Source organism: Rhinoraja longicauda, chromosome 24 (genome assembly GCF_053455715.1).
Source record: "Rhinoraja longicauda isolate Sanriku21f chromosome 24, sRhiLon1.1, whole genome shotgun sequence".
NCBI classification, from domain to species: Eukaryota; Metazoa; Chordata; class Chondrichthyes; order Rajiformes; family Arhynchobatidae; genus Rhinoraja; species Rhinoraja longicauda.
The window spans coordinates 24,908,490-24,936,196 of NC_135976.1; the positions used below are offsets into that span (position 1 = coordinate 24,908,490).

The window sequence follows — 27,707 nt, forward strand, 5'->3', positions numbered from 1 at the left end:
GAGTATTTGCGTGCTGGTCCCAGAAGTGGATCTGTTATTATTCGTCACCATCGCTCCGCTCTTTTAAATCTTTATCTCAACAGCAGCATTTCTTACACTAACTCTGCTACACTGTGGACGGTCTGATTATCATATCATATCATATATATACAGCCGGAAACAGGCCTTTTCAGCCCACCAAGTCCGTGCCGCCCAGCGATCCCCGCACATTAACACTATCCTACACCCACTAGGGACAATTTTTACCTTTACCCAGCCAATTAACCTACATACCTGTACGTCTTTGGAGTGTGGGAGGAAACCAAAGATCTCGGAGAAAACCCACGCAGGTCACGGGGAGAACGTACAAACTCCTTACAGTGCAGCACCCGTAGTCAGGATCGAACCTGAGTCTCCGGCGCTGCATTCGCTGTAAAGCAGCAACTCTACCGCTGCGCTACTGTGCCGCCCATCATTATAATCATGTTTAGTCTTTTCACTGACTGGAGAGCAAGCAACAGAAAAGCTTTTCACTGTACCTCGGTGCATGTGCCAATGATAAACTAAACTAAAACTAAAATACCTTTCACTGCATTTGAACAAATAGCATTAAGACAATGAAAATGTTCAACTTATTCTGCAGTTGAATGATTCTGCATCAGAATCACTAAAGCAAACATTTCAAGTAGGGAGGCATCTTTCTGATTTTGTTGTCACTAAGCAATCAGGGTAATCTCGTTGTACTGCTGAGTCGGTCCTGAACCGGTCCTGCTGAGTCGGATGGTCACATCGCACAGCGAACCGGCACAGACCTACTTGCACTTTATTCTGTTTTAAAACTGTTTCTAGTTTTGTTTCATTGGGTTGTCTAAATTTATGCTGATTTGCTAATTAATTAATTGCATCGTATGGAAGTCGCATTCCCAATCTCGTTGTACCCCTTGTACAATGACAATAAAGATATATTGTATTGTATTGTACTTATAAAATGACAATAAAGATATTGTATTGTATTGTAAGGTTTTACAATCAAATCAACATTTCCAATGGATTCAGGAGCATTATATACATAAAATAAAGCAGTTTACAACAGTTATTTCAAAGTTCTTTATGGTTAATGTGAATGAAATATAACCATTCTGATTGGAATCATCAAATTTCACTGTTCCCCAAAGGAAACAAAAGAAGTTTGAAAGAACCAAATCCAAATGCAAACTTCGTCACAGAAGTACATGGCACTTTCTGCAGGATAGTGATGAACCCACGAATGGCTCGGCTTGTGGTTTGTTTTGCTGCGGCTTGGAGATAAACTTTTGGAACGGCCATGTAAATAAGAATTTGCTTCAACAAAGGTGGTGCAATGATTAGGAATAATATAAAATGAGAAATACTCTGGAAAATAAGGGTGGAAATGGTGAACTGAGGGGAAAGTGATCTGTGACATAAATCTACTGATTATTAAATGTAGAGATACAAGTTAATGAAGAGACCGAATAATAACAAAAAGCAGAGCATTATGTTACACATTACATGTTATAACATTTATGTTATAAAATATTGGATAAACCACATCTAGAAGAGTTAATATTATAAATTAAGGGTACATTGGAGAAGGTGAATAATAGATTTATACGGGTGAATTGATTGATTGTAACCTTCCTGAAGGACTGATCTGAGGATCTTTTGTTGTACAAAGTAGATGACTGAGATTGGACTGAAAGGAGAGATTTAACAGGGTTATCGAAGATGATTCCAAATGTTTTGGAATTTGAATCTAGGAGATGTAAGTAAGGGATATACCATGAAGAATGCTGGACATCAGCAGATGTGAACAGATGCATTTCAGGTGTAAGAAGGAACTTCAGATGCTGTTTTTTTAAATCGAATATGGACACAACATGCAGGAGTAACTCAGTGGGTCAGGCAGCATCTCTGGAGAAAAGGAATAGGTGACGTTTAGGGTCAGAACCCTTCTTCAGACTGAAAGATAGAGAAGGCCAGAAAAAAACAGGGCCGGCAACCTATGACCTCAGGAAGGGTGGAGTACACAATGGCCTATTCGCATTTAAATGTCCATTTGCAGATGCATTTAAGGGGCAGTTTGAGAAACCTGAGGGAGAAAGGGGGGAGGTATTGTAGAGATATAGAAGGCTGGGTAAAGACGGATGTGGTGAATACATTCAGACATGGCCTGTTTCTATGATGCACAGTCCATGCCATTCCATGTAATGTTAAGTCTTTCCTGAGGAGATACAGGGACCTGCCCATTGCTCTTCCAGGCTGTGATGTAGAAATGCAAAGCCCTTGTTGCCATAGATCTCTCAAAAAAATACAAAGCAGCAAGAGACCAGGTAGTTTGTGATGTATGGTTCCATGCAGAGGCGCGAGGGAGAGAGTGAGAGGCAATGTACATGCAGTAGGCTGGTGGCACCAATGCAGTGATCCATCGATGGTCCAACTTCACACGGTCGAGACTACACCACACATTCATTGATGGTAGCAGGAAACAGGCAAAGTGCAAGTCTTCAGAAGAGCGGAGTCTACAACGGCACACACAGTTACACTCCCACGGGCTGGGGCTCTCTCTTGGGGAGGGACGACATCGGACTCAGTCGCCATATGACTTATAGTTGTTACATATGTGGCAATACAGTGTCATGGCGAATGACATACCCAGTACCTGAAGGGAAAGAAGCAAAAACATCAGCATACTTCATACAAAGAACAGACTGCTGGAGGGCCATGCAGCATCTATGGAGGGAAATGGACAGATGGCAGAACGCTGACTGTCCATCTCCTTCCATAGGTTGCTGCCTGATCCGCTGAGTTCCTCCAGCAGTTCTTTGCTCACAATTCCAGCATCTGTAGTCCCTTGGGTCACCAGCCGACATCACCCAATGTCAGGTTCTGTTTCAGTTTGGTTTATTGTCACGTGTACTGAGGTACACGTGAAAAGCTTTTGTTGCGTGTTAACCAGCCAGCGGAAAGCCAATACATGATTGCAAACGAGCCATTCACAGTGTACAGATACATAATAAGGGAAGGCCACGGTGGGGGGGGGGGGGGGGGGGGGAATGGTCTATCAATTATGGGAACAGAGCAGCAGCAGGGAACATTCAACCTCTGAGGACAGATTGTGGTTTATGGGAATGGGGTTATTGCAGTAACTCTACTTTTCAGCCCAAAGAAACGGATTCAGTTTTAATCCAATGATAGGTGTAGGTCTTGCCAAATCAGTATTCCATTTGATTACTGCTCAGCTGCACATTTGCTCTGTTGAGTTGCTTTTGTTCCCTATCCCTCAGCCTCAACATAAATCTATCAGGAAATGCATAAAGCGCAGTAAGTGTATTCTCTAGTTTAGTTTAGTTTAGAGATACAGCATAGAGACAGGCCCTTCAGCCCACCGAGTCCGTGCCAATCAGCAATCCCCGCACACTGGCACTATCCTACACATTAAAGACAATTACAATTTTACCGAAGCCAATTAACCTACAAACCTGTACGTCTTTGGAGTGTGTGCGCAGGTCACAGGGAGAATGTACAAAATCCGTACAGACAGCATCTGTAGTCAGGATCGAACCCAGGTCTCTGGTGCTGTAAGGCAGCAACTCTACCACTGTGCCACCGTGCCCCCTTCTGGTTTTAGATGCGAGGTTATTAGTGACGCTGCCATTGTTTGATGGAGGCTTATGATAAGTGTAAGACAGGATGTCGGGGTTTAGCATTTATTTGAGTATTGAATCAATCATCTGTAGTTTCCTTACATTGTTGGTATTTACATAGTTAGCTGCTTAGTAGCGCATACTAGCAGCATTGGTGGTGAGAGCAGGTATTGAGGGGGTGGTTCTGGGACATCAGAACTAACTGTTCATCCTTCCCAAGGTGTTGTGGCCCTAACTCAACAAAACACCAGTGATGGGAGGTGCCCACTCGATAACCCCAATAATATACTGGCATCAACACATCTAATTTTTGTTGTCCCATAGTTTAACTGTGCAAAGGCATTTTTAATTCTCAAGCGGCATTGGGATTGGGTTTCTTGGTTAAACATTTTGCTTGCGTGTTTGTTAACGTGTATATAGCTTATTACTGAATATGAAGTTAGTTATTGTCCTATAGTATAGGTGTGTACAGCTAGTTTGGATACTATTTTGGCATTGGGCTTGGTTTTCTTGGTTGAGTGATTAACCTGGTGTTTTAAAACAAATACTTTGTTTTTTAACAGTAATTCAGGTTTGAGAGTTCCAGTTATTGTGCAGGATACTTGCCCTATACTTTAGGGAAGATAGACACAAAATGCTGGAGCCACTCAGTGAGTCAAACAGCATTCAGGGGTACACAACGTATAGAAAAGACAGACAGGTGGGCAGAGGGGGTGGGGTTGCTCTGATGGTAAGGAATGATATTCATTCCCTTGCAAGGGGTGACATAGAATCAGGAGATGTTGAATCAGTATGGATAGAAATGAGAAATTGTAAGGGTAAAAAGACCCTAATGGGAGTTATCTATAGGCCCCCAAACAGTAGCCTCGACTTAGGGTGCAAGTTAAATCAGGAGATAAAATTGGCGTGTCAAAAATGTAATGCTACGGTGGTTATGGGAGATTTCAACATGCAGGTAGACTGGGAAAATCAGGTTGGAAATGGACCCCAGGAAAGAGAGTTTGTAGAGTGCCTTCGAGATGGATTCTTAGAACAGCTTGTACTGGAGCCTACCAGGGAGAAGGCAATTCTGGATTTAGTGTTGTGTAATGATCCTGATCTGATAAGGGGACTAGAGGTAAAAGAGCCATTAGGAGGCAGTGATCACAACATGATAAGTTTTACTCTGCAAATGGAAAGGCAGAAGGGAAAATCGGAAGTGTCGGTATTACAGTATAGCAAAGGGGATTACAGAGGCATGAGGCGGGAGCTGGCCAAAATTGATTGGAAGGAGGCCCTAGCAGGGAAGACGGTAGAACAGCAATGGCAGGTATTCCTGGGAATAATGCAGAGGTTGCAGGATCAATTTATTCCAAAGAGATGGAAAGACTCTAAGGGGAGTAAGAGACACCTGTGGCTGACAAGGGAAGTCAGGGACAGCATAAAAATTAAGGAGAGGAAGTATAACATAGCAAAGAAGAGTGGGAAGACAGAGGATTGGGACTCTTTTAAAGAGCAACAAAAGTTAACTAAAAAGGCAATACGAGGAGAAAAGATGAGGTACGAGGGTAAACTAGCCAATAATATAAAGGAGGATAGCAAAAGTTTTTTTAGGTACGTGAAGAGGAAAAAAATAGTCAAGGCAAATGTGGGTCCCTTGAAGACAGAAGCAGGGGAATTTATTATGGGGAACAAAGAAATGGCAGACGAGTTAAACCGTTACTTTGGATCTGTCTTCACTGAGGAAGATACACACAATCTCCCAAATGTTCTAGGGGCTGGAGAACCTAGGGTGATGGAGGAACTGAAGGAAATCCACATTAGGCAGGAAATGGTTTTGGGTAGACTGATGGGACTGAAGGCTGATAAATCCCCAGGGCCTGATGGTCTGCATCCCAGAGTACTTAAGGAGGTGGCTCTAGAAATAGTGGAAGCATTGGAGATCATTTTTCAATGTTCTATAGATTCAGGATCAGTTCCTGTGGATTGGAGAATAGCAAATGTTATCCCACTTTTTAAGAAAGGAGGGAGAGAGAAAACGGGTAATTATAGACCAGTTAGTCTGACATCAGTGGTGGGGAAAATGCTGGAGTCAATTATAAAAGACGAAATTGCTGAGCATTTGGATAGCAGTAACGGGATCGTTCCGAGTCAGCATGGATTTACGAAGGGGAAATCATGCTTGACAAATCTACTGGAATTTTTTGAGGATGTAACTAGGAAAATTGACAAGGGAGAGTCAGTGGATGTGGTGTACCTCGACTTTCAGAAAGCCTTCGACAAGGTCCCACATAGGAGATTAGTGGGCAAAATTAGGGCACATGGTATTGGGGGTAGGGTACTGACACGGATAGAAAATTGGTTAACAGACAGAAAGCAAAGAGTGGGGATAAATGGGTCCCTTTCGGAATGGCAGGCAGTGACCAGTGGGGTACCGCAAGGTTCGGTGCTGGGACCCCAGCTATTTACGATATACATTAATGACTTAGACGAAGGGATTAAAAGTACCATTAGCAAATTTGCAGATGATACTAAGTTGGGGGGTAGTGTGAATTGTGAGGAAGATGCAATAAGGCTGCAGGGTGACCTGGACAGGTTGTGTGAGTGGGCGGATACATGGCAGATGCAGTTTAATGTAGATAAGTGTGAAGTTATTCACTTTGGAAGTAAGAATAGAAAGGCAGATTATTATCTGAATGGTGTCAAGTTAGGAGGAGGGGGAGTTCAACGAGATCTGGGTGTCCTAGTGCATCAGTCAATGAAAGGAAGCATGCAGGTTCAGCAGGCAGTGAAGAAAGCCAATGGAATGTTGGCCTTCGTAACAAGAGGAGTTGAGTATAGGAGCAAAGAGGTCCTTCTACAGTTGTACCGGGCCCTGGTGAGACCGCACCTGGAGTACTGTGTGCAGTTTTGGTCTCCAAATTTGAGGAAGGATATTCTTGCTATGGAGGGCGTGCAGCGTAGGTTCACTAGATTAATTCCCGGAATGGCGGGACTGTCGTATGTTGAAAGGCTGGAGCGATTGGGCTTGTATACACTGGAATTTAGAAGGATGAGGGGGGATCTTATTGAAACATATAAGATAATTAGGGGATTGGACACATTAGAGGCAGATAACATGTTCCCAATGTTGGGGGAGTCCAGAACAAGGGGCCACAGTTTGAGAATAAGGGGTAGGCCATTTAGAACGGAGATGAGGAAGAACTTTTTCAGTCAGAGGGTGGTGAAGGTGTGGAATTCTCTGCCTCAGAAGGCAGTGGAGGCCAGTTCGTTGGATGCTTTCAAGAGAGAGCTGGATAGAGCTCTTAAGGATAGCGGAGTGAGGGGGTATGGGGAGAAGGCAGGAACGGGGTACTGATTGATAGTGATCAGCCATGATCGCATTGAATGGCGGTGCTGGCTCGAAGGGCTGAATGGCCTACTCCTGCACCTATTGTCTATTGTCTATTGTCTATCTCTGGAGAAAAGGACGAGGTGTCGTTTCTGGTTGAGACCCTCTTTCAGACTCTACTTTACCTTATTTTAGGGACCTCTGCCACCTCTTTTAAGCAGTGATTCGCAGATCCCTATTACAAATGTCTCTTTTTTTGTGCAGTCTTCTTTCTTTTAGAATTTTACATAAATTTATGTATTATTTATATATAATTAGTTTTTGAGTCTCTGCATGAGATGCTGCTGCTGCTGCAAGCCAGAATGTTTAAAGTATCTGTGCCTTACTCTACTTGTGCACATGACAATAAACTTGACCCTCAGGGCAAATACATTTTCCTAATCTGCCCTCTATTTCCTTCAATAGAGAGCACAAATTTCATGCCCATCACCACAAAGAGCAAAACAAAATTGTCCTTTGTTCAGTGGGCCATTTTCACCTAAAATATGTGGCCATGGAGAGCTTAGGAAGGACTTCTTAAACTATGAGATGTAAGGTTTTGCATTCTTCCAAGCCTGACATCAGTGCTGGGGGCAGCAGGGAATCCTGTCAACTAGACTACCATTATGATGCTAGTTTAGTTTAGAGATATAGTGTGGAAACAGTCCTACTGAGTCCATGCTGACCATTAATGACGCATTCATATTAGTTCTAAGTTATCCCACTTTCTCATCCACTCCCGACACATGAGGGACACTTAGAAACATAGAAAATAGGTGCAGGGGTAGTCCATTCAGCCCATCGAGCGAGCATCGCCATTCAATATGATCATGGCTGATCATCCAAAATCAGTATCCCGTTCCTGCTTTTTCCCCATATCCCTTGATTCCGCACTTTATAGAGGCCAATTAATTGACAAACTCACATGTCTTTGGGATGTGGGAAGTAACCAGAGCACCCAGACAAAATCCACACGGTCACAGGGAGAACATGCAAACTCCACACAGAGAGCACCTGAGGTCAGGATCGAACCCAGGTCTCTGGCACTGTGGGGCAGCAGCTCTACCTGCTGCACCGCTGTGTTGCCCAAACATGTAATGCTGTAACCAGTAACTCCACAGCTGCTCGGCATAAAGTGTTTACCTGGATTATTGATGTGCAGATGACGATGATTCCAATGATTAGAAAGTTTGACTCAAACCACTCGCGGATCAGACCAAAGCAACCCTGGGAATCGCAAGGAGAAGGATTTCAGAAGCTGTTTCTCAGCAAAGCGAAACAAGTGTGAGTTGCCCTCATTCTGGCAAACATGGCAGCAGCCCACTGAGATCAACTGTACAGCTAAAACACACTGGAGCTCTTCACCCACAATGGTCCCACATTATTTTATCAGTATTAATTGATAATGTGCAGCCTACAACCAACATTTTTTACAAACACTAAAACAAAGAGGGAGCTGCCCTGTTCGTAACCAAAGACAAAATAAAGCATGCTACTGTACCTTTGATGCTTTACTCTTAGATGCAGCCAGCCAGACCATTCATTGCACTGCTGTATACCAGAGGATTTACAGCAAGTTTTCAGTGCATACGTCAGTGTAACGACCACTGCCTGAACTCTGAGCCCACACCTCATTATGGCTGGGATCACTTATCGCAAGGGGAATGGATGCCATTGTGGGATAGGAGTGAGAGAGAGTTATCATGACCCCCAGTCCCTCCTATGTTTGTTCTCTAATCTCCATGAAAGTCACCACTGGAGACATTCTGACGTGCTCCCTGGCATCATTGGCAAACTGGCAAAACCTCTGCAAGGTCGCATTTTAACCGACCAAAGTTGGGGGGAACACACAATACTCACTTTTAATAAGGCACCAAAATTTCACTTCAGGGTGAAATCCATTTTCAACCCATCATATATCTCCAATTTAATTGGAAAAAAAGACCCCAACACCTACAAATTGCTGGAGGATTGAAAAATGTTTCAGAAGAGAGTTGGAAGGTGTAGGTTTACCTGAATGTGGAGGTATTAACTACAACGAGAGGTTGGACAAACTTGGATTATTTACTCTGGGTTGCTGTAGGTTGAGGGGAGAGCTGATAGAAGTACATAAAATTATGAGAGGCATAGATAGGACAGACTGACAGAACCATTTCCCCAGGGTGGAACTGTCAAAGATGGCAGGGCATAGCTTTAAGGTGAGAAGGGAAAAGTTTAAAGGAGATGTGTGGGGCAAGTTTTTTTACACAGAGGATAGTGGGTGCCTGGAATGCACTGCTAGGGTTAGTGGTATAGGCAGATAAAATAGTGGTGTTTAAGAAGCTTTTAGAAAGGCATATGGCTATGCAGGGAATGGAGGGATATGGATCATGTGCAGAGGCAGAGAAGGTTAGTTTATCTTGGCATCATGTTGGGCACAGACATTGTGGGCCAGAGGGTCTGTTGTTGCCCTGTACTCTTCCATGTGCTACGTTACATGTACCCGTCCCTCTGCCAACGTTATGTTTTCCCCAGAGGAAGTGACTCCACCTGCTTCACCTGTCCAGAACAGTTCATCCGTACATCTCACCTTCTCCCAATAGTCTGGGGCAATGCAGGGTTTAGTGGCTCGACAACAAGATTGAGGGACGTCACCTTTCCAGTCAGTATAGTTCATAACGCCACAACAGTGCAACTGAGAGGAGACAAGAAAACAACAAAGTTATCATCACACTATGAACTGCATAGTTATCACTATACACCATTCTCTTAAATACGCTTCACAGATGGTCACAGTCTTTTTCCCAGGGGAGTGTAAAAGTAGGATGAAGGTGAGAGGGGAAAGATTTAAAGGAGACTTGAGGGGCACGTTTTTCACACAGAGGAGGGTGGATAAATGGAATGAGCTGCTGCAGGGAGTGCGAGAGCTGGGTACAACAATTCTCAAAAGACACTTGGACAGATACATGAATAGGAAAGGTTTATAAGGAAATGAGTCACGGTGGCATAGCGGTAGAGTTGCTGCCTTACAGCGAATGCAGCGCTGGAGACCCGGGATCGAACCTGACTATGAGTGCTGTTTGTACGGAGTTTGTACGTTCTCCCCGTGACCTGCGTGGGTTTTCTCCAAGATCTTCGGTTTCCTCCCACACTCCAAAGACGTACAGGTTTGTAGATTAATTGGATTGGTAAAATGTAAAAATTGTCCCTAGTGGGTGTAGGATAGTGTTAAGAATTGTCGCTAGTGGGTATAGGATACTTCCAGTATAGTCCCTGGTGGACTCTTCGTAAATGATGACCACAAAATACAAGATACAAGAATCAAACACAGGCAAATAGGATGAGCTTAGGTAGGGGCATTGTGCAGTTGGACCAAAGGGCCGGTTTCCGTGCTGTATAACTCCATAGCTAGTTAAGCGTGCTTCTGGATCACCTTTCCTGACCACTTTCACGAGGACCTTGCCTTCCACAGCCAATGGGAGCTCAGACTACGAGCAGCATCACTGGTTTGAGAAGGTTTTGCTGGACCTTTGTAGAAGTTGGACAAGGCTGAGAGACTTTGTTAGGCAACTTTAAGTTGGCAGTTCAGAGTCAGAGACAGGGACCCTGTATCATTTATAAGTCAGAAAGAATAAGTATTCACACCTAAAGGGGCACCAATTGATCATTGGAGTATTTCTGACAATTGGATAGTTTCATGGCTTCCTGTGGGTGACTTTGCAGCTGAGAGTAACAAAGTTGATCTTTCTTCTGCATCATCACTGATTTGGGGCATGATGTCGATTTAACACTGTTGGGAATTTCCCTACTGATTCTTCTGCTTTCATGCTGGATGTTTGGGGGAAATCCCTGGGGAAATTACACCAACGGTGTACATTAAGGTTGGGTCACAGTCAAATATTAACGAAATGTAGAATCTATGAAAATGTTGAAGAGAATCAGATTGGTAATTGTAGATTTTGTGCAGTTCTGTTCAGCCTGTTAAAGGAAGGATGTGGTGGCTTTAGAGAGGGCACAGAAGAAGTTCACCAGGATGCTGCCTGGTTCAGCTACATGGAGAGATTCGACAAACTTGGATTGTTTTCTCTGGAGCGTCAGAAGCTGAGGAGAGACATGATAGGAGTTTATAAAATTTTGAGTGGCATAGACAGGCAGGACAGTCAGAGCCTTTTACCCAGAGGGTGCAAATGTCAAGTACCAGAGGGCATAGCTTTACGATGAGAGGAGGAAAGTTTAATGTTAAAATCACAAGGCAAGTTGTCTTACAGAGAGTGTGCTAGGTTCATGGAACATGCTGACAGGGAAAACAGATATGATGGTAGCCTTTAAGAGGCTTTTAAATAGGCACATGAATAAGCAGAAAATAGGGGGATATGGAACATGTGTGGGCAGTAGGGGTTAGTTTAATTTGACATTATGTTCAATGCAAACATACCGATAAATGAAAGGCCAAGTTAGAATGGATGTGAGAGGATGTTTCCAGTAGTGGCAGAGTTTAGGGCCAGAAGGCACAGCCTCTGAATAAAAGGACATACCTTTAGAATGGAATGAGGAGGAATTTCTTTATCCAGAGGATAGTAACTCTGTGGAATTCATTGCCACAGACAGCCGAAGTGGCCAAGTCAATGGGTACTTGTACAACGGAGATTGATAGGCTCTTGATTAGTAATGGCGTCAAAAGGTTTTGGAGAGAAGGCAGGAGAATGGGTTTGAGGGGAAACAATAGGGAGCGCCGACCAGCGATCCCTGCACACCAACGCTATCCTACACACACTAGGGACAATTTACAATTATACCAAGCCAATTTGCCTACAAACGTGTACATTTGTGGAGTGTGGGAGGAAACTGGAGCTCCTGGAAAAACCCCACGCAGGTCACAGGGAGAACGTACAAATTCCGTGCAGATAAGCACCCATAGTCAGGATCAAACCCGGGTCTCCGGCGCTGTAAGACAGCTTCTCTACCGCTGTGCCACCATGCCTAAGTTCTAAGTTCTATGTTCCAAGGCTTTGACATGGTGAAATCCCGAATAGCTTGTCCAAATGTTGGCTCCCTTATACGAAGGTAATGATTTACAAATGCACCTATATCGATTTCCTGGAGTTAACTCAATTTTAATTATTTTCCTACCAGTGTCACAAAAAAGCTCCCAATATATCATAAAATATGATATTTTATATCATACAATATGATATAAAATATCAATATAAAATACTCATTAAGGTGTGTCTGTCCCAAACAATCACCGGTGGCCTCTCTCGGTAACTCCAATCTATTTCAGTAATCGTAGGAGACTAGGGGCTAAATTTCCTGTTATTCATCACTCTGTCCACGTGAAGAGTCACACCACAATGTAAACACTGCTGGACAGTGTTGGCAAGCACAGGGTGGATGTGGGCAGAGTCGAGGTGATGGACCCTCCTGTGGGGAGGGGCTGGTGGGAATTGAGGGGGGATGTATAGCCAGAGGCTTCCGAAGTGGCACACTAGAGGCAGCCTCATCATACGAAGGGCTCTCCTGGCAGAAGATGCCAAGGAGCGGAGACACAAAATGCTGGAGTAACTCAGCGGGACAGGCAGCATCTCTGGAGAGAAGGAATGGGCAACGTTTCAGGTCGAGACCCCTCTTCAGACGAGGAGGGGGTCTGTGAAGGCAAGGGTGGCCCATGTAAACACCCTGCATGGCAGAGACGGTCTGAGGCAAGGTTTTTAAACAGCAGGGATACCCCTGCCTTGCAGTGGGAGCAAGGTTTGGACAGGTCCTGCCTTGTGAGCAAACGCGTGCCCTGCACTGTTCTACCAACAGAAGTCTAGATCTCTGCTCAAATACCCTTCTTCAGTAACAGAACGCATCTCTGTGATAGGGTACTGCTCACGCATGTCTTCCCATCCATGTCTGAGGTGTGTGCCAGGTTTAGCTCACCTGCTCCTGGATTGTATCCCAAACTTTCCTCATTTTGGTGCTATTGGTGTTTTGCAGTTCCTCCAACTGCTTTTTTGTGTCTTCTTCAATATATCTGGTAATCTGCAGAACAAAGACGGCAATGTTACGGGAAGTCTGGGGTTTTCATCCTTTTCCTTGCATTCCAATCCGTCTGAGACCAGGAATATTCACCTGGCCATAGTTTTCCAGGTAGTTTCACAGAGAAATGAATGGCTAGCTACAGAGGCTCCAAGTGCCCAGGCAGGGGTAGAAGTGGAATCATATGTCTCAGAGCTAAGGTAACAGAGGTTGTACAGAAGATGATGGGGGTGAGATGGAAAATGGTGCTAGGGAGAGTGATGGGAGGAGAACGGTGGGATGGAGAATGGTGGGATGGCAAATGGTAGGATGGAAGATGATGGGATGGAAGATGATGGGATACAGGATAGAACATAGAACTGTACAACACTGGGACGGCCCCTTTGGCCCACATGTTTGTGCTGAAATAGTGGGATAGAGAATGTAAGATTGAGAATGATGGGACAGAAAATGTTGGGATAGAAGATATGAGATGGAAGATGATGGGATGGAAATGATGGGATGTCAGATGAAGGATTGGAGAAAGATGGGAAGGGATGGAGATGCTACTGAGGAAATGAAGAGGGCATTTAGCCTACTAGAAAGTTCCATAGGCGGATGAGTCTGACTTGGAAGCCCCGAGGAAGACAATATGGCAATCTATCAACCTCAAATGTACTATTGGCTCAAATGAACTGAAAAAAAGAAGACAGTTAATGATTTGGAGCATTCATGCCTCCAGGTAATTGGTTGGAGTCCAATTGCCCACTGCTTTGTTCCAGTAGATTTCTATGGGGGGCAGTGATTGTATTGGCCACATCCCCACATGGAGTTTGGGGACTAAAGGCATTGTGCTCTGTCCTAAACCACTTGCTTGTGCTCAGACCTCAAAACGTACCTGGTTCTCATAGAAGAAGAGGAGGACAGCAACCAGGACCTCAGTCAGAAGGATCAGGAGGAGCAAGATGAAGAACTGGACAAATGAGAGAAGCAGTCCATGAGTGACAATTTCATCCCTTTCACACCAGACAGCCTCCTCCTTCCACACATATCCCCCTCTCATTCACATGCACATACTTACTGCACATGTACAAACACACACTCATAAAAACCCCACCAACTTGCTGGAAACACCTTGCAGGTCTGGAGAAACATCTCCATCCAGAGAATGGTGAAACTGTGCAATTCTTTCCCCGGTGCAATGCAGAGGAGGTCTGGTCATTGAATACTGTATATTCAAGAGGGAGATAGAGTAAAATTTCTGATAATCTGCCAACCGATTATTTGGAAATCCCGAAGTTTCAGCATTTGGCTTACCACACTTCCTCTAACGCAGAGGGATGACTGTCACACACTGGAGCCTTGGTTCCTATGCACCCTTTCACACACTGAAGCCCCAATTCCCATTTTCCCTTTCACACACTGAAGCCCCAATTCCCATTTTCCCTTCCACACACCAGAACCCAGTCTCCATTTAAATTAACTGGGTTCCCTGGAAAATGCATTACTCTTGCATATAACAGCTAAAACAAAAGTGAATTAAAAGCAGGTCAACATATTGATATTTAATAGACTGAAAAATATAATAGTCAGGCAGCAGAGTCCCATGTGTACTTCATTATCGGAGCTTTATTGGTGATATATTTCTTAATGCCAATGGGATCAAGGGATATGGGGAAAGGAAGGAATTGAATGCTGGTGCTTGTCTGTAATGGTGCTGGTTGATAGGCCAGCTGGAGGGCCGAATGGCCTGCTCCTGCTCCTATTTTCTGCAAGTAGGGTCATCGGGTAGTACTTACCGACAGAAGCAGGCATTTGTTTTCCTTGATGGCTCCTGTGCAGCCCAGGAAAGCCACCACCATGGTGATGGATCCCACGATGATGAGCATGTTGGCCACTGAGAGGGAAGGCAGGCTGGAGAGCAGGACTCCAACATTCTTCATGCTCAGCATGTAGATCCCCAGCCCCATGATGGTGCATCCACAGATCTGAAAGAGACGGTGAGCAATCACAAGGGATAGAGTCACGCCGTCATAGAGAGAGATACAGTGCAGAAACAGGCCCTTTGGTCAACCAAGTTTATGCCCATGAACAGCTACCCGTTTACACTAACCCTACATTAATCCCATTTCTTTCTCTCGAAATTCCCATCAACTCCCCCTCAGATACTCCCCATCACTCCCTCCCCATCACCCACAGAGGGGCCATTTACATGTTCATGCCCACATTTCATAGAGACATCTCAGGGTGCCAAACATGAGGCAGGAGAGAGGCAGGGGGGGCATGGTGAAAACTAAGCACGGGGAAATGAGGCCATCCAGAGATTCAGCAGAGGATCCAAGATTACTTGTAATTAATTTGTCCGATAGGTCTAAAATATTTCCCCAGTTTCTTGAGCTGGGATTCAAACCAAATAAACAGCTGTATTTCTAGGGAAGGAACCTCTGTTGAAAGGAACTGCAGAGGTTGGTTTATACTGAAGACAGGTACAAAGTGCTGGAGTAACTCAGTGGGTCAGGTAGCATCCCTGGAGAAAAAGGATGGGTAATGTTTTAGGTTGTGTCTGAAGAAGAGTTCAGACCTGGGAGGTCACCCATCCTTTTTCTCCAGAGATGTTGCCTGACCCGTTGAGTTGCTCCAACACTTTGTGTCTATCAGCTGGATTTCTAATGTGGATTGGGCTTCACACAAGTGGTGACTTAATCAAGATACTCTGAGGCGTAGCAAGTGATGTAAGACATCAGTCACAGCATCTAGCTATCAAATGGAAAACTGCATCTCTACCATATTAAAGTCGTACCCTATTTCACTGTATGATGTGATAATGGCTCGCCGTGGAGTGAGGTAACCAAGTAACAAAGTGGGGAAGTGCACAGTAAGGTTCGCTAGTTCACTGTATGGTGTGTTACCCAACGTAACCCCTGGTGACTTCCCTTACAGTGTAACACTGGATCAATGAACAGTACAATGCACTGTTCGGGCGTTTGTAACTTTATTGGCAACTCTTGTGTACTGCCTAGGTGAGGTCTCCTGGAGGATTTTACTGGGTTGTATGCAAAACAAAACATTTCACAGTAGCTAGGTACATGTGACAATAAAGTATCAATGATCCATTGTATTAATATACAGTGGTTCCAGATTAGGGATCGGTGATCTACAATGATGGGGTTATTAGTCATGGTTCACAATTAATAAACAGAGAGGTGCTGGCTCATGATATGCATGGGACATACAGTGGGAGGAAAGGCGGTGTTATTCTGTTTAAGTATGCAGTGTGGAACACTGGTATTATACAGAGGAAGAGTTCACACTGGCTCACTCTACATGCGGGGCAATGGTTACATACAGTGCTAATAAACACTGGCGTCTTGCCTTCTCGGGCACATCTGTAACATACCATAAGAAGATATATTCTGCAAGTGACTTACTGTACAGGATTAATTATTACTTTCACCTAGAGAGTTTTTGGCTATAAATAGTTGTTCCAATGCTTACCCAAAATAATAAGTTGAATACAAACAGCGTATATTTCAGCGTCTTTAAACACCCGGGAGCCATTTTGAGACTTCCACACCTGCGATAGAAAGGACTACTGTTATTTCATATCCTGCAAAAGAACAACACAGTGCTCGATGCATACAAGTCAAGTCAAGCCAAGTGTGTAGTCAGATGCACAAGTAAGGTAAGGTACAGCTACAATGAAAACCCTGCAGCAGTATCACATGCACTTAGACTCAGACAACACACAATGACGTCAATTCTGCAAAAACAATGAAAAGAAAGCGACTGCACAAAAAAGACATTGGTGAAGAAAAACAAGATATTAGTGAAAAACAAAATAAGAAAGCAAGCCCATGGGAGTGCAAGAGGTGGCTAGTAAGTTTAGTCCTTCAAGCTCAGCTCATCTCAGTAAACAAGACCCAGTTGCTGCGCAGTTCCATGGACATTGCCCAGTTCTTCAAGCCCAGTTTGGCCCTATGAATGTAGGCTTGCATTTTATTTAATTGAGTTGCTGACCAGTCCAGACAGTTGAGCAGTACCTGGAGCAACGAAGAACAAAATGGCACTTCAGTCTGTGGTGCTGGGCCACACTGCCCGATTCCTTATCAAAAGCTTTGAGGGTTGGAGGGAGCAGAGGATTATCAGAAACAAACATTCAATATTACATGGGAATACTATACTCCAGTCAGGGAAAGCCTTCTGTAGTTATAGATAGGAAACTGTGTATTTGGTGGAGGGACTGTAGGTATACCTGGGTCTGGTTTTAATGATCAACAATCTCCAGGCTTGCTCTAACCTGCACTCAACTGCTGGGGAAACCCATGCGGCCACAGAACTGGCTCTTTAAGGCAGCAACTCTATCGCTGCGCCACCGTGCCACACGGTGTTAGGCTGATATTAGGTTGATATTAGGCTGACTGCCATGTGGTCTCTTCCTACTGTAGCCAGGCCACCAGCAATAACACATTTAGCTTAAAATAAGCATACATTAAGAGAGCCAAGCAGCCATAGTATTGCATCCTTCATATATAGAATGGACCAAGCTTCAATAACCAGCATGCTATAGCGAACCAAGGGGCCTTTAAACAAACATTTAACACTGGATGTCATTGAAGAAAATGTAACAGGAGCTACCTACACAAGACACAAAAGGATGGACATTGCACGAACACAAGGAAGTGATGGGGTAACCTGATCAGGTAATGGCGTGAAATAAAAGCAGAAAACACTGGAAACACTCAGCAGCATTTGTAGATAACATCCACTTATAGTTTAGTTTATGTGTAGGAAAGAACTGCAGATGCTGGTCTAAATCGAAGGTAGACACAAAATGCTGGAGTAACTCAGCGGGTCAGGCAACATCTCTGGAGAGAAGGAATGGGTGACGTTTCGGGTCGAGACCCTTCTTCAGACTGATGTCAGGGGAGTTTATTTTATATAGTTTAGTTTAGTTTAGTTTAGTTTAGATTTGTTTAGAGATACAGCAAGAAAACAGGTCCTCGGACCAATTAGTCCACAACAGCCATCGATCGCCCATTCACATTAGTTCTATGTTATCCCACTCTACCACCACTCCCTACACACTAGGAGCAATTTACAGAAGCCATCTAACCTACAAACCCGCATGTCTTTGGGATGTGGAAGGAAACCGAAGCACTTGTAGGAAACCCATGTGGTCACAGGGAGAACAAGCAAACTCTGCACGGACAAGGTCAGGATCGAACTCAGGTCTCTGGCATTGTGAGCTACTGCGTTTCCAATTATTTCGACTATCCAAAAAATGCAAATCATTTGCTGTCAAGTGCACCTTGCAATGTTGGGAATTGCTCTAGAAATACACTGTTATGCAGAAAAGCAAATTTCCCAAGAAAGGTGAAAGGAAAATGTCAGTAATCGTAGATCAAGCAAGTGGTAGTGCACCCTTTTTACCCAATGTTGCTGCCTCATTATCACTTCCAGCCATTAGCGGAACCTTGCTCTGATGCAAGCTAACTGCTCCATTTTCAATGTGAGCCCACATCCTGCTTACACTTCCTGTTGGAGGACTTCACTCACCTCAACATTCACAAAAGCAAGAGGCCCCTGCAAGAGCTTCAAAAATGGCCGACCTGCTTACTCGCAGAAACCAATTAACCTGCAAACCTGTGCGTCTTTGGAATGTTACAACTCTCTGGAATGCAGCTGCTCTGTAAGGCAGCAACTTTTCCACTGTGTCATTGTGCCACCACAAAGTTAGAAGAGATATTATCTTAACATGTGGTGAAATAGATACTTCTGAGTATTTTTAAGGCAAGGGAAACTAAACTAAACTTGATAAGCAAAAGGTGAACGGTAACTAGGGTTAGGCAGCAGAATAGCAGTTGAGTTTTTAGTCAGATCAGCCAAGCTCTCATTGAATAGTAAAAGCAGCTGGAGGGAGAGTGTGGCCATTCCTAATTCCTAATTCACACATTCTTATGTTTGTATCTTGGAGATTACAAAAATTGGAAGGGTTGAGAACACAGAAAGGTATAGTCAAGTAAGGTCAAGTCAACGAGTGTATTATCAACTGCACAAGTACTGTGGGGTATAGCTACAATGAAAATCTTTCTTGCAGCAAAATTACAGACTTGGGCAATACACAAAAACATGTCACAAATATGACGTGTTCATTCACTGCCTTGTGACCACACACACCCCTTGCTCCATATCTGTTGGCCGTTAGACTAGTCATTTTAGTTTTGTGTACTTTAGAGATACAGCGCGGGAACAGGCCCTTCGGCCCACCGAGTCCGCACCAACCAGCGATCCCGCACACTTACACTGTCCGACACACACTAGGGAAAATTTACAATTATACCAAACCAATTAGCCTACAAACCCCAACATCTTTGGAGTGTGGGAGAAGACCAGAGATCCTAGAGAAAACCCACGCAGGTCACAGGGAGAATGTGCAAACTCTATACAGACAAGCACCCATAGTCAGGATCAAACCTGGGTCCCTCGCACTATAAGGCAGCAACTCTACCGCTGCGCCACCATGCTGACTCAACGAGTCATAGAGCAGAGGAATAGACAGTTTAGTTTAGTTTAGCTCAGTTTATTGTCACGTGTACAGTGTACATTGTACACTGAAAAGCTTTTTGTTGCCTGCTATACAGTCATCGGAAAGACTATACATGATTACTATCGAGTCGATCACACTGTACAGATACAGCATAAAGGGAATAACGTTTAGTGCAAGATAAAGTCCAATAAAGTCCAATTAAAGTCTGAGAGTCTCCAATGAAGTAGTTGGTAGCTAGTTGTTGATAGGATGGTTCAGTTGCCTAATCACAGTTGGGAAGAAACTGTCCCTGAATCTGAAGGTTTAGTTCACTGTGTCTGTGCACATCATTGACAACCCATTCACACTAATCCTAATTTACTCTCCCACATTCCCAACAGTTCCTCCCGGATACTGCCTCACACTCACGCACTAGGGTAAATTCACAGTAGCCAAATTACCAGCCAATTAACAAATTAAAGTCTTTGGGATGTGGAAGGGAAGAAAGAGAGAAAGTGCAAATTCCACATAGGACCAGAGGTGAGGATTGAACCCTGATTGTTGGAGCCATGAGGCAGCTGCTCTACCAGCTGCACCATGGTGCCACATTAAAGTAAACTCCCTCCAGAGAGAAACATTTTTTTGTGTAGAAGTTCATGACTCTGTTGGAGTTACCTATATATTAAAACCCTTGTTTGTTTGTTTGTTTGTTCCTGAACTACCTCCAAAACGGTACACAATAGCGCGACAATTTTAGGCCCACCTTACTCTCCGTCGTCCCTTTGGTGCTAATGGAAGATGTTTCATTGAAATTGGTGTTATATTTTTTGTTATTCACATTTTAAAGTTTAAATCTATCTCCGAGGGAAGGAGGGGGGAGGGAGGGAGGGAGGATATGGGGGGTTGAGGGGGATGGTGTGGGGGGAGGGGAAGGGGGGTAGGGGATGGGGGGAGGGGGAGGAGGGGGAGGGGGGGTGGGGAGAGGGGCGGGGTGGGGGGGAGAGGAGAGAGTGCTGCACCAATGCAGGAGAGGTTTGGGCACAACGGGTCCACTTGGTCTAGTAGTTTATTAATCTTCGAATTCCCATCCTAGTTTTTACATCCTAGTTACTTTCCTACAACCATCAGGTTCTGGAACACTAAGGACCACTGCTTGCATGACCATGGACTTGTTCTCTCATTGTATTCTGCACTAATATTTTGTTTTTGTAGTCTTTTTCTTTCCATTGTTTTGAAGAATTTAAGCGTAATTCATGTGTGTTTTTGTGTGTTGTCTTTGTGACTGTGATGCTGCTGCACATGAAATTTTCACTGTACTCACCGTACTAGTGTATATGACAATAAACTTAACCTAACTGGACCTGACTATTGTGTAAGTGTTGGCTTCCTTCGTTAAGATACATTAGAAGCAGTTTCGAGAAAGCAGTAACAGATTAATACTTTGAATTGGCAGGTTGTCCTAGGACGAAAGGTTGGGCAAATTAGACTTGTATCCATTGGAGCTTGGAAGAGTGAGAAGGAGTTGATTAAAAGGTGAAATCTTGAGGATCTCGAGAGAATGCATATGCAGAGGGTGTGGGAAAATCTAGAACCAATGGTCACTGTTTAGGAACAAGGGATTGCCCATCCAAGGCAGAGTAGTTTAGTTTAGTTTAGTTTGGTTTTGTGTAGTTTAGTTTAGTTTAGTTTTGTGTAGTTTAGTTTTGTGTAGTTTGGTTTAGTTGGCAGAGACGCAGGTACAATCCTGATCTCGGGTTTTGGCTGTGTGGAGTTTTGTGTTCCCCTTGCCCCTGTTTATTACTACTTACCAAAGACACGTGTATTGGTAAAGCCCAAGTAATTGACGCTGTGAAATGTCATCATGGTAAAATCTAGGGGGAGTTGATGGAAAAGTGGGAAGAATGAAAAATGGGATAGAATAAATGGCTTCTTATTGTCTAGAGTGGACTCAGTGGGTCAAAAGGGCTTTTTTTGGTGCTCAGGGCCCGAGGAAACTATTTAGATTACTTCAGTTTAGTTTAGTTTACAGAGACAGCATGAAAAACAGACCCTTTGGCCCACTGAGTCCGTGCTGACCAGTGCTCACCCATACACTAGTTCTATCCCACACACGGGGGCGCAGAAACCAATTAACCTGCAAACCTGTGCGTCTTTGGAATGTTACAACTCTCTGGAATGCAGCTGCTCTGTAAGGCAGCAACTTTTCCACTGTGTCATTGTGCCACCACAAAGTTAGAAGAGATATTATCTTAACATGTGGTGAAATAGATACTTCTGAGTATTTTTAAGGCAAGGGAAACTAAACTAAACTTGATAAGCAAAAGGTGAACGGTAACTAGGGTTAGGCAGCAGAATAGCAGTTGAGTTTTTAGTCAGATCAGCCAAGCTCTCATTGAATAGTAAAAGCAGCTGGAGGGAGAGTGTGGCCATTCCTAATTCCTAATTCACACATTCTTATGTTTGTATCTTGTAAGGTCAAGTCAACGAGTGTATTATCAACTGCACAAGTACTGTGGGGTATAGCTACAATGAAAATCTTTCTTGCAGCAAAATTACAGACTTGGGCAATACACAAAAACATGTCACAAATATGCTTCACATAAATTTTACAAAGCAGTGAAAAGAAAGAGACTGCGAAAAAACAAGATATTAGTGCAAAAGACAATTAGAAAACAAGTCCATGTTTGTGCAAAAGAGGCATGTGGTAGGGTGGCACAGTGGCACAGCTAGTAGAGCCACTGTCTCACAGTACCTGAGTCCCGGTACTATGCTGACCTTGTTATCTGTGTGGAGTTTGCACGTTCTCCCTGTGACCATGTGGTTTTCCTCCAATGCTCCTCCCACATCCCAAACACATGTGGGTTTATAGATTAATAGGACTATAAATTGCCCTTAGAGTACAGGGAGTGGATGAGAAAGTGGGATAACACAGAATTAGTGTGAATGGATTCTGTGAATGGTTGGCATGAACTCAGTGGACCGAAGGGCCTGTTTCCATGCATTATCTCTACATCTCTAAACTACACAAGAGGTGATCCGTAGTGTTCCATTGCTGAGGTAGGATTGGGACTATGCAGATCGATTCAGGATCCTGATGTTGCAGGAAAGTAGCTATTCTTGAACCTGGTGGTGTATATCCCTTGTGTTGAAAGGAACTGCAGATGCAGGTATATATCAAAGATAGACACGAAGTGCTGAAGTAACTCAGTGGGTCAGGCGGCATCTCTGGAGAAAAAGGATGGGTGATGTTTCGGGTCAGGACCCTTCTTCAGACTGAAGGAAGAGGTGAGGGAACTGGAGGCAAGTAAAAGGTCAGAACAAAGCAGGGCCGGCAAAGATGACCAAGGAAGGGGAGAGCCCATAATGGCCCATTGTTGGCTGGGGAAGAGGTGATAATGAAGGGATACAAGGAGGAGAACAATGGAATTAGTAGGATGACTACAGTCACCCCTTCCATTTCTAGGATAATATTTGAGGCAAATGAACAATATAGATTGGACTTTGCTGGATTCATGTTGTTTGCTCCATTTTGGCCAGATTTCAATTAACCAAAGGTTGTAAATGTCTAAAAGAGGAAGTAATGATGTGAGAAAAGAGAAGAGGGTTTGGAGAACAAGAGCAGCGGAACTTCTGTGAAATCATGATTTAATTTAACTTAGAACTCAGAACAGTACAGCCCAGAAACAGGCCCATCGGAACACAATGTCTGTGTCGAACATGATAGCAAATTAAACTACTCTCATCTGCCTGCATGTGATTCATATTTCTCCATTTCCTGCATCAGCGTGTAAAAATGCCTGAAGAGCCACTATCATATCTGCCTCCACTCTGTGTAAAATACCTGCCCCACAAATCTCCTTTAAACTTTCCACTTTCCACTTTAAAGCTATGCTCTCTGGTATTTGACATGAAAGGTTCTGACTGTCTACCCTATCTGTGCCTCTCGTGATTTTATATGCCCATCAGGTCTCCCTTTAACCTCCCAATTTCCAGAGAAAACAATCTAAGTTTATAGTGAATACCCTCGAGTCCAGGCAGCAACCTGGTGAACCTCATATCTCTGCTATAATGTGTAGAGGAGACTTCACACTGCATCTAAACTCTGCAGAAACTACTAATTAATAGTTGAATTTATAATGTTTGTTTCACTGTGAAACAAACTTTACACTCAATAAGATATTTTGAGAAATTAAGTCAGTGTGGTAGTGTGAAAAACAAAGCTCTGAATAGGTCCACAGCAAGTTCCCATGGTTATGTAGTGTTGTAGGGGAAAGAATAGTGAGGGCTCATAACTAGTAAATAGGAGTGTGAATTGAGCCAATGTAGTGACAGGGAACAGCAGTCAAAGCCTAGGAGATGAAATGCAGCAGTGACACCACCCAAATTTCAGGAACTTCATTGATTATGTTTTAGAGTGCACCCATCATTGTAACAGAAAATTGGATCTACTGTCAACTAAGTTAGACTTGTAGATAATCATGTTGTTCTGTAATCAAGACCTAGTTTGGTACCTAATTCTTTCTGTAACTCCCATTCTGTAATCAAGAACTAGTTTTACTGTTAATCAACTTTCTGTGTAATCTTGTCAGCTGAGAATGTGAAAGCTGTACCAAAGTCACGGTCAGGAGATCAGCTTTGACTGGTCTGGTGCGCACCAGTTTTAATAAATCGCCGTTGCTTTGAACACCAACTCCTCTCGGCCGTTCCATTTGCTCCTACATGTAGCAGTGATGGATCATCTGTTCCTGTGATGCGAACTGAATAACAAATATTACCCTGGACACTGAGCAAACGCTCCTGATTTCAAGTTAGCATCAGGGTTATTTACCTGAGAGAGCAGACTGAGAGCTTCGCTTCACAACTCATCTGAAAGCCACTATATGCCAAGATGTATTCTCTCTGTGCACCACGCCATCAGTTCAACGTTTAAAGTAGGTAGGTAGACACAAAATGCTGGAGTAACTCAGTGAGTCGGGCAGTATCTCTGGAGAAAAGGAAGAGTTGATGTTTCGGGTCGTAACCCTTCTTCAGACGGTTCAGAAGCAGGTAGTGCAGATGGACAGCTTTCTCGTAATGTCATGCAATGCAGCTTACAGAAATCCACCACAACTCCTGAGGTCCACTCAGCTGGGCACACCAGGGTCTCCACACAGTGAAAGTGATACTTCGATGTGCAATGGTGTTTTGTAATGTTACTTGTGGGAACAAGGCTTTCAACTCGAGCCTGGTTAACATGTGCACATAAGTCCCTTATAGAGCCTTGAGCCATATCATAAGTAGCCAGCCTTTGTCTCCATTACACACTCACTCACGCTCTCTCTCTCACTCTCTCTCTCTCTTAGAACATTGAATTCTCTAATTTTAAGTAACATCATCTCATACTCCCCTCCCCTCACCCCTTTTCCTCCCTTCTTGGTTTACCAGCTCCACAGTTCTCCACATTTTCTCTTGAGATCACACCTTCCCAAGCTAACATTGGACCTACCAGGCAATGTCTTGCCTGAAATCATTTGTGCCTGGCTCTGATTGTTCCTGGTCCTTTCTTGCCTGCAGCTCTTCACCCTCCCCCACCCCACCCCACCCTCTCCCCCAACCTCCTACTTTCAGTCTGAAAAAGTGTCCTGACCCGAAATGTCACCCATCCTTTTTCTCCAGAGATGCTGCCTGACCTGCTGGGTTACTCCAGCATTTTGTGTCTATCTTAAGAATAGAGTTTGTAGAAAGGAACTGCAGATGATGGTTTGTACCAAAGACAGACACAAAGCGTTGGAGTAACTCAACGGGTCAGGCCGCATCTCTGGGGAAAAAGGATGGGTGATGTTTCAAGGTCTGAAGAAGGGACCTGACCTGAAATGTCACACATCCTTGTTCTCCAGAGATGCTGCCTGACCCGCTGAGTTACTCTGCCATTTTGTGTCTATCTTAAGAATACAGTAGTTGGCTGATGTCATTCATTATCTGCTTATGAAGTGACAGTATCTCAAATATAGAGAAAATGGTGCAGAAAGAGCAAGACTGCACTCTGCAGACTTTACAGACTTTAGCTAAGTGTGAAATAAAACCACACAATGCTGGAAATGGTGTGCAGGTCATGGGGGCATCTGTGGAAAGAGGACTTGTTCCACCAATTATTATGTAAATGGTACATGATCCCTTTAGGTGGCCTGAGTTCTTTATTTTGGGGTAATGTTACACTTTGCTCTACAAATTTCAGGCAAGGTAGTAGTGGCAGTGGGGTGTGGGGACATGGGCAGTGGAAGCTGTAAGTCTTCATATGAACTGACTTACATCTTCCTTTTAGACTTTTTTAGAGATACAGCACGAAAATGTCCCTCTGGCCCAGAGTCCATGCCGACCAGCGATCACCCCATACACTAACATGCTCCTACACACTAGGGGCAATTTATAATTTTACCGAAGCCAATTGACCTACAAACCTGCAGGTCTTTGGAGTGTCGGAGAGATCCGGAGCATCCGGAGAACACCCACACAGTCACAGGGAGAACGTACGGACTACGTACAGACAGCACCCATAATCAGGATCAATCCCGGGTCTCTGGCGCTGTGAGGCCGGAGCTCTACCACTGCACCACACTGCCACCCTTCCTGTCTTAAATGTTGTCAGGCAAAGCTTTTGCCCAAAGCTAAGTACACATTCAGTGTACTTAGTATCAGAAATATACATGCAAAATCTGAACTACTCTTTCAAATTTGCCTTCCTAGTGCATCAAATATAAGCTAGACAAACCAATATCATGCCAAGAGATTACCTGTCAAGTACTGCAACCACAGTGTGGATGGTGACTATGGAAATCCATTTTCACTGGACAGAAACTCCATCAATTTGAAATTGGCTAAAAGGTAGAGGGAACGGTGCTGAAGTGGAGATGACAGCTTCAATTTTCAATGTGTAAATATCACTAACAATTTATCCTGCTCCAACCACATCGATGCTATTTCCAAGAAAGCACATCAGCGGAGAGCATGGGGCAGTTAGCTTCTAAGCAGTCATGTGGCCACAGGTGGGACTGACATAAGTCTGGAATTGATGCAGGATCACAGGGAGAGAATGGGCATTGGGATAAGATAGGACTTTGATTCTAATGCAGAAGTGCAATGCACAAACCAGCCCCTCAACTTATGCCATCAACATGGAAAGTCTATATTTGGTAACATGTTGAATTTCTAGCTTTTATATTGATATTTGCAAGACAAATGGTAAGAAGTGTTTAAGCACTTAAAGAAAGAATTAAAAAGAGAGAACGTGGAAACTGCCACCCACTGTTGTTCCATGAACGGTGAGTCTTTTACTGAAATGGCACGTTACAAAACTGTAATTGGTGTCCTCTGAGTGACTACTTGCCCTTATCCCATTGACTATTCTACATGTTAAAATGATCTTCCCACATCTTGAGAACATTTCCAGATTATTATTTTCATATCTATTTCTTTCATTATCTATTTATGTGACTTATATTTGACAAAATTAGAAGATGACGTGTCCTGGAACACAAAATCCATCCACGCAACTACAAAAACAACTGTTGCAATTTATCGATGTCTCATTGACATGAGATGGTGATGTTTTGCATACATTTCGAAATGTCCCATTGCCTGTCACTAACACGGTATTTGTAATTAGGGGCAAAAAATATTCACACTCATGAGCGATGGTCATTGAACATTGTAGGTGGCACAGTGGTGCAGCTGATAGAACTGTTTCCGCACAGCTGCAGTATTCCTGGTTCAATCCTGACCTCCTGTTCTGTCTGCGTGGAGTTTGCAGGTTCACATGCATGATCGTGTGGATTTCTTCCTAGAGTCCAGTTTCTACCCAGATCACAAAGACATGGGAGCTGGTGGTTTGGTTGGCTGCTGTAAATTGAATGTGGCATGCAGTAGAATGTAGGGGTCGATGGGAATGTGAGCAGAATAAAATTGGACTAGTGTAGGATTGGTATAAATGGGTGGTTGATGGTCAGCATGAACTTCATGGGTTGAGGGGTCTGTTTCTGTACGGGATGATTCTACAAACCCATTACATCAAACCTGTGGCACAGTGGGTTAGCGGTAGAGTTGTTGCCTTACTGTGCCAGAGACCCAGGTTCGATCCCGACTACAGGTATTTGTCCGTACGGAGTTTCTACATTCTCCCTGTGACCTGCATGGGTTTTCTCCAGGATCTCCGGTTTCATCCCACACTCCAAAG

At 43.9% G+C, this 27,707-nt stretch overlaps 1 protein-coding gene across 1 annotated transcript in view; it reads right to left on the reverse strand.

Annotated features, from left to right (window-relative positions):
• Nucleotides 1–625: 625 nt before the first annotated feature.
• Nucleotides 626–27,707, reverse strand: part of LOC144605316 (leukocyte surface antigen CD53-like) — a 31,681-nt gene continuing 4,599 nt past the window's right edge. The window contains exons 2-8 of the mRNA XM_078420438.1: nt 16,468–16,546; nt 14,772–14,960; nt 13,871–13,945; nt 12,895–12,996; nt 9,563–9,667; nt 8,137–8,220; nt 626–2,659 (exon numbers count right to left, since the gene is read on the reverse strand). Coding sequence (XP_078276564.1) covers nt 2,588–2,659; nt 8,137–8,220; nt 9,563–9,667; nt 12,895–12,996; nt 13,871–13,945; nt 14,772–14,960; nt 16,468–16,530 — 690 coding nt within the window. The 5' untranslated portion in view covers nt 16,531–16,546 and the 3' untranslated portion in view covers nt 626–2,587. The remainder of the gene's footprint in view (nt 2,660–8,136; nt 8,221–9,562; nt 9,668–12,894; nt 12,997–13,870; nt 13,946–14,771; nt 14,961–16,467; nt 16,547–27,707) is intronic.